The sequence below is a fragment of the Ylistrum balloti genome, unplaced genomic scaffold, assembly GCF_031769215.1.
Source record: "Ylistrum balloti isolate Yb309-2 unplaced genomic scaffold, AGI_CSIRO_Ybal_v1 Utg371700, whole genome shotgun sequence".
In the NCBI taxonomy this organism is placed as follows: domain Eukaryota; kingdom Metazoa; phylum Mollusca; class Bivalvia; order Pectinida; family Pectinidae; genus Ylistrum; species Ylistrum balloti.
The window spans coordinates 168,660-181,469 of NW_026782857.1; the positions used below are offsets into that span (position 1 = coordinate 168,660).

Sequence of the window (12,810 nt, forward strand, 5' to 3'; positions counted from 1 at the left end):
CTGGGCCTATATTACACATGATAAAGCTATGTGATGTCATCCAGGTACACTGGGCCTAAATTACATATGATAAAGCTATGTGATGTCATCCAGGTACACTGGGCCTAAATTACATATGATAAAGCTATGTGATGTCATCCAGGTACACTGGGCCTAAATTACACATGATAAAGCTATGTGATGTCATCCAGGTACACTGGGCCTAAATTACACATGATAAAGCTATGTGATGTCATCCAGGTACACTGGGCCTAAATTACACATGATAAAGCTATGTGATGTCATCCAGGTACACTGGGCCTAAATTACACATGATAAAGCTATGTGACATCATCCAGGTACACTGGGCCTAAATTACACATGATAAAGCTATGTGATGTTGTCAAGGTACACTGGGCCTTACTTACGCATGATTAACTTACCGGGGTATATGACATCAGCAAATGACACTTGGCTTCAATTACTGTCCTCAGTTTAGTGTAACAGGTTTTTAACTGTTTTCACCCTCACTATGGAAGATGTATTAACAGCAAATGGCAGCAAATACATTTCTCCAGACCACATGGGTAACAAACCAAAATGGCCAATATGTCTCTGTTGTCGATGATATCTTCTTCCACTACAATATAATGTAGACTATCCTGTACTAATGGTAACACATTCCCCGTTACATAGAGGCCTTGATGGCAATCATAGTCATGTTACAATCTTGTTAAGGTTCTAACCATTCAGATGACGTCTTCCAGTCTATATATATAGTTCATATTATCGGATAAAAGCATCAGGTATTTTCATGTGGGAGTAATTTATGTTAATTTTATTAATGATCCAGTAAGTTTGAGTACTGGGGTTGCTATAGTTGATGTTGATGGTCCAGTGAGTTTGAGTACTGGGGTTGCCATAGTTGATGGTCCAGTGAGTTTGAGTACTGGGGTTGCTATAGTTGATGTTGATGGTCCTGTGAATTTGGAGTACTGGGGTTGCTATAGTTAATGTTGATGGTCCAGTGAGTTTGAGTACTGGGGTTGCTATAGTTGATGTTGATGGTCCAGTGAGTTTGAGTACTGGGGTTGCTACTGTTGATGTTGATGGTCCAGTGAGTTTGAGAACTGGGGTTGCCATAGTTGATGGTCCAGTGAGTTTGAGTACTGGGGTTGCTATAGTTGATGTTGATGGTCCAGTGAGTTTGAGTACTGGGGTTGCTATAGTTGATGTTGATGGTCCAGTGAGTTTGAGTACTGGGGTTGCTATTGTTGATGTTGATGGTCCAGTGAGTTTGAGAACTGGGGTTGCCACTGTTGATGGTCCAGTGAGTTTGAGTACTGGGGTTGCTATAGTTGATGTTGATGGTCCAGTGAGTTTGAGTACTGGGGTTGCTATTGTTGATGTTGATGGTCCAGTGAGTTTGAGTATTGGGGTTGCTATTGTTGATGTTGATGGTCCAGTGAGTTTGAGTAGTGGGGTTGCTATAGTTGATGTTGATGGTCCGGTGAATTTGGAGTACTGGGGTTGCTATAGTTGATGTTGATGGTCCAGTGAGTTTGAGTACTGGGGTTGCTATAGTTGATGTTGATGGTCCAGTGAGTTTGAGTATTGGGGTTGCTATTGTTGATGTTGATGGTCCAGTGAGTTTGAGTAGTGGGGTTGCTATAGTTGATGTTGATGGTCCGGTGAATTTGGAGTACTGGGGTTGCTATAGTTGATGTTGATGGTCCAGTGAGTTTGAGTACTGGGGTTGCTATAGTTGATGTTGATGGTCCAGTGAGTTTGAGTATTGGGGTTGCTATTGTTGATGTTGATGGTCCAGTGAGTTTGAGTAGTGGGGTTGCTATAGTTGATGGTCCAGTGAGTTTGAGTACTGGGGTTGCTATAATTGATGTTGATGGTCCAGTGAGTCTGAGTACTGGGGTTGCTATAGTTGATATTGATGGTCCAGTGAGTTTGAGTATTGGGTTGCTATTGTTGATGTTGATGGTCCAGTGAGTTTGAGTACTGGGGTTGCTATAGTTGATGTTGATGGTCCAGTGAGTTTGAGTACTGGGGTTGCTATTGTTGATGTTGATGGTCCAGTGAGTTTGAGTACTGGGGTTGCTATAGTTGATGTTGATGGTCCAGTGAGTTTGAGTACTGGGGTTGCCATAGTTGATGTTGATGGTCCAGTGAGTTTGAGTACTGGGGTTGCTATAGTTGATGTTGATGGTCCAGTGAGTTTGAGTACTGGGGATGCTATAGTTGATGTTGATGGTCCAGTGAGTTTGAGTACTGGGGTTGCTATTGTTGATGTTGATGGTCCAGTGAGTTTGAGTACTGGGGTTGCTAGAGTTGATGTTGATGGTCCAGTGAGTCTGAGTACTGGGGTTGCTATAGTTGATGTTGATGGTCCGGTGAGTTTGAGTACTGGGGATGCTATAGTTGATGTTGATGGTCCAGTGAGTTTGAGTACTGGGGTTGCTAGAGTTGATGTTGATGGTCCAGTGAGTCTGAGTACTGGGGTTGCTAGAGTTGATGTTGATGGTCCAGTGAGTCTGAGTACTGGGGTTGCTATAGTTGATGTTGATGGTCCGGTGAGTTTGGAGTACTGGGGTTGCTATTGTTGATGTTGATGGTCCGGTGAGTTTGGAGTACTGGGGTTGCTATAGTTGATGTTGATGGTCCGGTGAGTTTGGAGTACTGGGGTTGCTATGATATGGACAGACACCGTCTGGGTGATTACCAACACAAGCTACTGTAGGAACATGACCACTGTCCCACATACCTGGCCCACAAAGGGTACACAAGCCATGCAGTGTACATGGAATCTTTGGAATTTTTCTGTACTGGTGCAGGAGTCCTCGTGCCTGTAACAAAATGCACATAAGATATCCAGATAACAACCTTCACATAGGATAGGAAATTATATGAAATTCTATAACAAAGCTTGACTCAAAAGAAATTGTATGGAAAAGCCAATATCAAACCCAAAGTTCGATCTCAAAGCAAGGCTCAAACGTAAAATTTTCTAATATCTTGAGGCTTCAATGAGAAATTCTATGATAAAACTTAACATTGAGAGAGGATTGTTATAATTTCAACCTTTTCGGTTTCCACTACAATTTCACTATGACACCGATTGTTGGACAATATACCAGGTACTGTATTTATTTGACAATAAGCCCACTCATAAATTAAAGTCCATTATTATTTATTAATCATTAATCATAACTTTTTTATAAGTCATCAGTAACGTATTGGCATTCTAGGGTTATTGCAGGACAGAAACTTATCACTAAATCAACACAACATTTAAATAATATTTGAATTTTACCACACAATATCCATATATGAAATAACAAACAAAACTTATCCTCATATGGAACAATTTTTTTCTATGTGAGCATACCTTCCTCAGCACCATGTCGCCATTCATATGCATGGCGAGGCTACTAAAGTGGAGCAGAATTTCATCAGCGGGGAGACCTTGATCAATGACATCATCGCCGTAGATACTAACAATGGCCACACAGATAAAAAGATGGAAATAGTCAGTCTGATAGTGGGCCCAGCAAGATTCCCAGATCTTTAGGGCATCCCCTTCAGGGAACTCCCGTTTAAAGCACAAAAGGATCCATCTGTCAGAAATATACAAACATTTTTACTGAATTTTTCAGCTAGCAAATTTCTACATCTTCAAATTTACATTTATATATATCCTCTTACCCATCAAAGGTAGAAAGCTTGAATGTTTCTTACATGTAATTTCATTAATCTCCATAAGATTTTTTAATCATTTGATCCATAAATATAACAAACTCAAATAACATAATCATAGATAGCCATCCCATAATAACCACCATATTCCTACAGTCAGTCTCCAAACTAAACATATCAACAGAAAATATAAAACTCTATAAATTGTACACTGACAAATAATTATAACAACTTTTAACAACTGATGCCTAAATCAACAACAAAGTGGTCATACAGCTAATAATTCTCAACTATGAACAAGCAAAGACTAAGAAATTTTAACAACATCTGTCGTAACAAATTACTGACAGCAATCATATTTTTCCAGCCAGTCTTCCTGTAATACAAACCTGTGACAGAAGAGGAGCTCCATGGCATCCTGGCCAAGTCTCTTGAGATGCATAAAGAAATCTGGCAGCATGATACGTATCAGTTCTCGCAAGTAATTCTGACAAATGAAAAACAAATCCAAGATTACATAATAAAAATATCTATTATAAATTTATCAGGGCCCCTATATTACATACAAATATAGTTGTTAACAGTCAATGGTCCCAACAATTACATACAGGCCTCTAATAGACCTGTGTTAATACAACTACTTACAGGTTTTTCATAGACCTGTGTTAATACAATTACATACAGGCATTTAATAGACCTGTCTTAATACAATCACATACAGGCCTTTAATAGACTTGTCTTAATACAATTACATACAGGCATTTAATAGACCTTTGTTAACACAATCACAAACAGGCCTTTAATATACCTGTGAAAATACAATTACATACAGGCCTTTAACAGACCTGTGTTAATACAACTACTTACAGGTTTTTAAAAGACCTGTCTTAATACAATCACAAACAGGCCTTTAATAGACCTGTGTTAACACAATCACATACAGGCCTTTAATATACCTGTGAAAATACAATTACATACAGGCCTTTAATATAACTGTGTTAATGCAGTAATTTTTACACACAAGCCTTTCATAGACCTGTGTTAATACAATACAGGCCTGTAATATTCCTGTCTTAATACAATTACATACAGGCATTTAATAGACCTGTGATAATACAATTACATACAGGCCTTTAATATACCTGTGTTAATGCAGTAATTTTTACACACTAGCCTTTCATAGACCTGTGCTAATACAATACAGGCCTGTAATATTCCTGTCTTAATAAATTACATACAGGCATTTAATAGACCTGTGATAATACAACTGCATACAGGCCTATGACAGACATAATCATCCAGAGCAGATTTCGAAGATGAACCCTCAAATCAAGGCCTAGTGCCAGAATTTGGTGATGTGGCGTGATTTTGGGTTCAAAGCTAAAGCTTTTCCTCCAAATCTAACTCCCAGTGAAACTGATAAATGCTCCACCAAAACAAAATTTGGTGCACTGCATATCCTCTTAGTATGACCAATGTATACATCAAGTTTCATTATTCTAGTTTAAATGAAATGCAAAGTTATGTTCTGAGCATGGAATATTAGGAAAGGGCAATAACTCTGTAATTGAGGGGTTGCAGGCCCTGAATGTGGTACACTGACCAATGTATACACCAAGTTTCAAGATCCTTGCTTGATTGTGGGCAAAGTTATCCTTCTGACAAAGACTGACATTTGGTCAAAGCAGCAACGATATGTTCCGCCAAAACTTTCCAGGGTAAATCAAAAGGGTGCATTATTTACAAATCAAAACAATGTTTAACTTTAATTAGGGTACTACTTACCAACTGTTTGTCCATATCAGAATCTTTGGGGGAACTCACAAACAGTGTTCGCTGCATAAGTCCTGTGAAGCACCAGAAAGCATCTGCCTCGTTTTGGATCTCAGCGAGGACAGGTGCCAGGAGATCGGACATACCCTGTGTGTAGCCCATATGTGGGTTAGCCATTGCATAGTTCAGCAATATATTCCTGTCAACAAATAAATAACTGATTATAGAAAGATCCACCTGTGTTTGATAAAACCACGCTAATGCAACAAGAGGGCAGATCAGTCTACAAAAATTGTCAATTTCCATTGCTGAAATTCAATATAGAAGTGAAATCTATATAATTCATGAACTTGGTAATTGGTTATGATTAAAAACATGGTGTAGGAGAGAAGATGATGATTACTGGTCTATAATATGAGAACAGCTACATTTCTGGATTCAATATTCAAATACTTACTTAAGCACCTCAATGTTAGGATTGTCCTCCCCACGGAAATATGGATGTGTCCGGTCAGTTCTGACCACATCCTTCTCTACAATGGACTGGATTTTACGCCAGAACTCATCTTGTTCTTCTTCCGTCATCATTTCCCTGAAAAAAAAACATAAAAAAATAATTTCTTGGTCACAAAGCAGACACTGATGTCCTAAAAACACACTATGATTTCACCTAGTGATGATATATGCGAAAGTTTTAAAAACTGATTCCGTTCTTTTTAAAAGACAAAGATATCCAAAGGTAATATTGACACCTACCAATCTTATGACAGAAACAAAACCGGTAACATTTATTAGATCTCGGGCCAAATATCTCAATTTGGTTGCCAGACAAAACTTGCAGATGAAGACTAAAAGTATAGTGGTAACACACTTTTCTCCCACCTCTGCCCATGTAGGATAGACATGTCCCATGTGGAACACCCATGGAGGATAAATCTATCCCACATGACTGCACTCGGTGACCTCAGTCGGCTATCACAACTTACTCAAACCGACGAGTGGATGCTTTGTTTGCAGGTTCCGTAATGCGCGACTGTAACATCACAGTTAACATTAACTATAACAATCCTTGTCCAGTGAACACAAATAAACGTCGGAGGATCATCTATGACTCTGATTCTGAATGAACACATGCGTGACACTCACACCATTGCAATTTTTCGCGTGCATAAACAATTGACGTCATTATAAACTGGGAAATCCCCTTTTTGTCCATGACATCGCAGCAAGCCTACCCTACCTTAATAAATGATACGGAGTTAAATGTTGTTCAATACAAGTATTTCCATGTATCTATCGCTAATTAAAATATTTAATTTCCAAAAAATGAATATTTCTAATGGTTATTCATATTGCGTTTGTAGTCTGTCATTTTGCTATCGCGGAAGAATGTAGAATTTTGGAAACGTGAATGTTGATATTCATGCGCCATTCAGACACTTGTACCGTGGGATTTTTTTTTTTTTTAACGTCGTGGCGGAAATAATGGAATGGGAGAAAAATAATCAATCCCTACCCTCAGAGGATGTGACAGAGAAATCTCCAACCCGCTGGGTGATTCGGCAGAGCCTCGGGTTAGTCAACAACAAAAATCACCCCTCGGGTTGGAGATTTCTCTATCACACCCTCAGGGTAGGGGAAGATTCTATTAGTCTTTCAACTCTTTGTCTGGAGTTTGATTCCCCAAACAGATGTGAAAATGTAAGGAGTCATCTGTCTGACCATGTTTGTTTTCTCCAGGTATTCCAGTTTCCGCCCACAGACAAACCCCCTCCCAGGATTCCATTTGGGATAACAGGAGAGATTAGTATAATTTGAATGATTTATTTCACAATAAAATAAATAAAGTTTATAATAAAAAAGATGTATATCACTAAAACTAAACCAACCTCCAGTATATCAACTTATATCAATCATTCTTAGAAACCAGGGGCCTTAAAGTGAGAGAAAACGCAATTGCATATGGTCATATCTGATTGGAGAATCAAACCTGGGTCATCAAGGACATACATGAGTGTGTGGTTTCAACATTGCCACAAATCATCCATAAATACCATCTGCAACATTAAAATTCTCAAGTTTAACATACCTTTTTTTTCTGATGTTCTGGTAATCGATGTAACGGTCATTACGAATGTGTTCTCGTTCCTCGTGAGTTGAACGATAGGGATAATAATGTAATAGAAAAGGCCATGTTTCATGTCGAAGGGACGGCTCCAAGCCACCGAAGAAAATACTCTGTAACAACGACAAGATTACTGAATCAGACATATACAGTACAGTACAGCTCCAGGCAACAGAAGTAAATACTCTGTAACAATGATTACTGATATATACAGTACAGTACAGCTCCAGATCACAGAAGTAAATACTCTGTAACAATGACTACTGATATATACAGTACAATACAGCTCCATGCAACAGAAGAAAATACTCTGTAACAACGACAAGATTACTGAATCAGACATATACAGTACAGTACAGCTCCAAGCCACAGAAGTAAATACTCTGTAACAACGACAAGATTACTGAATCAGACATATACAGTACAGTACAGCTCCAGGCAACAGAAGTAAATACTCTGTAACAATGACTACTGATATATACAGTACAATACAGCTCCATGCAACAGAAGAAAATACTCTGTAACAACGACAAGATTACTGAATCAGACATATACAGTACAGTACAGCTCCAGGCAACAGAAGTAAATACTCTGTAACAACGACAAGATTACTGAATCAGACATATACAGTACAGTACAGCTCCAGGCAACAGAAGTAAATACTCTGTAACAACGACAAGATTACTGAATCAGACATATACAGTACAGTACAGCTCCAGGCAACAGAAGTAAATACTCTGTAACAACGACAAGATTACTGAATCAGACATATACAGTACAGTACAGCTCCATGCAACAGAAGTAAATACTCTGTAACAACGACAAGATTACTGAATCAGACATATACAGTACAGTACAGCTCCATGCAACAGAAGTAAATACTCTGTAACAACGACAAGATTACTGAATCAGACATATACAGTACAGTACAGCTCCATGCAACAGAAGTAAATACTCTGTAACAATGACTACTGATATATACAGTACAATACTGCTCCAAGCCACCGAAGAAAATACTCTGTAACAACGACAAGTTTACTGAATCAGACATATACAGTACAGTACAGCTCCAAGCCACCGAAGAAAATACTCTGTAACAATGATTACTGATATATACAGTACAGAACTGCTCCAGAGCACAGAAGTAAATACTCTGTAACAACGACAAGATTACTGAATCAGACATATACAGTACAGTACAGCTCCAAGCCACCGAAGAAAATACTCTGTAACAATGATTACTGATATATACAGTACAGAACTGCTCCAGATCACAGAAGTAAATACTCTGTAACAACGACAAGATTACTGAATCAGACATATACAGTACAGTACAGCTCCATGCAACAGAAGAAAATACTCTGTAACAACGACAAGATTACTGAATCAGACATATACAGTACAATACAGCTCCATGCAACAGAAGAAAATACTCTGTAACAACGACAAGATTACTGAATCAGACATATACAGTACAGTACAGCTCCAAGCCACCGAAGAAAATACTCTGTAACAATGATTACTGATATATACAGTACAGAACTGCTCCAGATCACAGAAGTAAATACTCTGTAACAACGACAAGATTACTGAATCAGACATATACAGTACAGTACAGCTCCAAGCCACCGAAGAAAATACTCTGTAACAATGATTACTGATATATACAGTACAGAACTGCTCCAGATCACAGAAGTAAATACTCTGTAACAATGATTACTGATAAACACAGAACAGAACTGCTCCAGAGCACAGAAGTAAATACTCTGTAACAACGATTACTGATATATACAGTACAGAACTGCTCCAGATCACAGAAGTAAATACTCTGTAACAACGATTACTGATATATACAGTACAGAACTGCTCCAGATCACAGAAGTAAATACTCTGTAACAATGATTACTAATATATACAGCACAGGACTTCCTACCTTGCGGAGTTGAAAGTCTTCCTCTATAATACCGTCCACTGTCATATGTCGTTTCCACATCTCATCACACACAACTCCATACACACCTTCCTCTGGATGACACTGTTCATCTGTCAGCTGTGGTCGCACAATTAAGAACTGGCTGTAATTTCGATCTGTTTCCTTGTTCTGGAGAAGAAATAAAACCGCGTATTTAGTCGTTGCTCTGATGTACTTTTATATGTTAATATGTTATACTTATCAAATACCCTGAACCATGAAAGAAGTTTTACTTCTCCTGTAAGACCCCTTTAGAATGATCTGGTACCAGATTTGATCAAATTTTCTTCATCTAAACATAAAAAGGGGGATTCTGAAGAGTATTAACCCTTTAATTTCCAGTTTCACACCATTCAAAGTAACAAAGCTGAAACTCCAAGTCCAAGCATCAATGCAGGATAGTTTTACTTCAAAACTGTATCAACTACACATACTTAATAGTATTTTACTAAAAAAAAACTGATAACCGTATTGAACCACTGTGTAATTTTACCTTTTCTTGTGTTTTGGCAAATAAATTCCAGTCATCAAATATTTCTGCCAGTTTATCCAAGCCTCCATGATGGAAATGAAGAATTTTGTACTGACTTTCTCTGCTGGCAATGACTACCTGTCCTTTACTGCAGCCTCGGTCACTGTAGAACAGGCGCAGTGACCGCATTTGTCCTGAAATAACAAATTCTTCATATATATTGGTATCAGCAGACAGAGGAAATATATTTGATTTAATTCCAAAAGCAATGTTGATTTATCAAATGATATATTATCACTTCACTGGCACTTACCTAAATCCACAGAGAACACACCACACACTTGGTCCTTTGCACATCTGTTTTCACGCCGTGCTCCTCCTAAGCCAAGGGAATTGTTAGGAAAAGTAAGGTTATGTGCACCCGATTCACAACTTGAGGGCGTGTCTGGGGGCTGGTCCCAGTCAGGAGATGAGACGAGGGAGGGACTTGGTGGGCCAGAATCAGGCCCTGATGTACTAGTGGAGGAGGAGGAAGATAGGCGGTACCTTGTAACACTGATATCTGGTGTTGTCAGATCGTTCTGATAACTTTTTGAAGATGGAGCCAGTTGTAAATCAGTGGGAACATTTGGACAAGTTTTTGGAGATTGCTGTTCAATATGTCCATTATTATCAATATCTTCCCTGAGTTCCTGTAACATGTTGTTGTAATGACGGCCTGACGGACTTGGATGTGTGGAATCGGAACTCACACTGTTCTGTTCTACATCTGTGGAACTACTACTGTCAAATTTACTGTCATTTTTGTTAATGTTACAGTCCTGTAAATCGTACTTATCTGCTCTGTCCACCTCCTCTGTTACCACCACTAAATTGTCACCATTCATTTCAATACTAACAGATTTATTAGAGTCTATTCGATCTCTTGTAGGTTTAGCACGCAGTTTATTTCTGTTGAGCATAGCTGCAAGCTGTTCCTCAGGAGTCAGACCATCACTGGTGTCTGGTGAGGACGAGTCGAGACAAGGTGTCGTTTTACCATTAGTATTGCCCTCTTTCTGACAATGTAGGTTATTGACAGTAAGCCCTACTCTGACCCCTTTACTCACACTTGAGGCAGGTAGCTCATTGTTCTGCAGCACCTCATCAGGACCTATCCCTGAATCTGTTTGAGATTTATTACTGGTACTTAACTTGCGTCCATGATCTTCGTGTGGCGCCCAGCTATCACAATACTCATCACGGGAACATTCTGACAACACACTGCTGTTGTCAATGCTAATACGTTTGTGTGTTTTAGTGCTTGGACCATCACACACATCACTGCTGGCGGACACACATGAACCTCGTGGGGAGCTGCTAGGGGAAGGTGTGGGCTGGTCAGACCGGGCGAAGTCCGGACGTGGGGGCCGCCGTGGACTAACTTTAGGTGTAGACACATCAGTGCGGTTGGGGCTGTTCTCTATGCTACGAGGATTTTTCTTTAGAGAGGAATTAGGTATCCAAGTTAGAATCAGAGTAGGACCATTGTTCTGTAAGGAAAAAAGCAAATATTTCACCTATCATACCATTATCTATTTCCTTTGATAAATTTTGGAGAGCGACTTCTGGATAGTGACTAGAACTCTGGAGGGTGACAAGAACACTGGATTGTGACTAGTATTCTGATAGTGACTAGAACTCTGGAGGGTGACAAGAACACTGGATTGTGACTAGTATTCTGATAGTGACTAGAACTCTGGAGGGTGACAAGAACACTGGATTGTGTATTCTGATAGTATTCTGATATTGTGACTAGTATTCTGATAGTGACTAGAACTCTGGAGGGTGACAAGAACACTGGATTGTGACTAGTATTCTGATAGTGACTAGAACTCTGGAGTGTGACAAGAACACTGGATTGTGACTAGAATTCTGACAGTGACTAGAACTTTAGAGGGTGACTAGAATTCTAGATAAGTAAATTCAAACATGTACCACCTAAAGACTTGTCAGCTACCCTAAATCTGTGACCTTCTATCATGTACCTTCACCCTTATAAATATGAACCTATGACTTTTAACCCCATATCTCTGACCTTTAACCCCAAAACTGAAATCATTACCTCCTCCTGTTGTGACCTGAGAGTGAGATAGCCAGGGTGGTGCTCTGTATCCATTGTCATGGGTGCTGGGGGATGCACACATACATTGTTTTTACAGTAGATGATCTCTCCATCCAGAGGAGGATGTTTTGGGGAATCTGACCCAATCCCCAGAAAGTTGGAAGCCTTCTTAAATATAGTGCTGAATGCCATGACAGGGTCCATGGAGACAAGTGGCGGAGAAAACATGGACTTCCTTCTGAATTCAAAGCGTTTCAACAAATCTTTTCCCACAGCTCCTAACAGCAATCAGAATTTCCTGAAAAAAGTTAAACCATTTTATAACCTAAATTTTATTCTGTTCCACAGTTACATACATTTTTGTCAGATTTCATCCATAAATCTTCATCTAACACAATGTAGAGCAAATATTCATTCATGAGTCAGAAATTCAGGAAAACTTTTTATCCAGTTCTCATATCTCCATTACAACTGTAGTTGTTAGGGAGTTTACAAATATATTCACACATCTAAGGATGTAGTCTGCCAATCTACTACATGTACATCTCAAACCAGACCAATTATTCTGACTTTCTAGCAATTCTTTTAAATAGGTCTCATTTTGATAAACATAAGTAATCAAGAAAATGAAATAAGCTGCTTGTGCCTTTGAAGGTATTAAAATCGTTATCAATTTA

The 12,810-nt window shown here is 38.9% G+C and overlaps 1 protein-coding gene across 1 annotated transcript; it reads right to left on the minus strand.

Moving 5' to 3' along the window:
• Nucleotides 1–765: 765 nt before the first annotated feature.
• Nucleotides 766–12,337, minus strand: LOC132563368 (uncharacterized). The gene is made up of 12 exons (XM_060228129.1): nt 12,134–12,337; nt 10,343–11,561; nt 10,051–10,223; nt 9,519–9,686; nt 7,550–7,698; nt 5,918–6,052; nt 5,473–5,659; nt 4,077–4,174; nt 3,380–3,608; nt 2,635–2,837; nt 1,686–2,541; nt 766–1,512 (listed from the first exon to the last, which is right to left on the minus strand). The coding sequence occupies exons 1-12, from the start codon at nt 12,335–12,337 to the stop codon at nt 766–768; spliced, it is 4,368 nt and encodes a 1,455-aa protein (XP_060084112.1).
• Between the last annotated feature and the right edge of the window lie 473 nt (nt 12,338–12,810).

Coding starts and splice junctions, on each gene's coding strand:
- LOC132563368 (XM_060228129.1), bottom strand. CDS start 12,337: ATGGACCCTGTCATGGCATTCAGCACTATATTTAAGAAGGCTTCCAAC. Junction 11,562..12,133: donor TCAGGTCACAACAGGAGGAG/GTAATGATTTCA, acceptor TTTTCCTTACAG/AACAATGGTCCTACTCTGAT. Junction 7,699..9,518: donor AAGACTTTCAACTCCGCAAG/GTAGGAAGTCCT, acceptor TCGTTGTTACAG/AGTATTTTCTTCGGTGGCTT.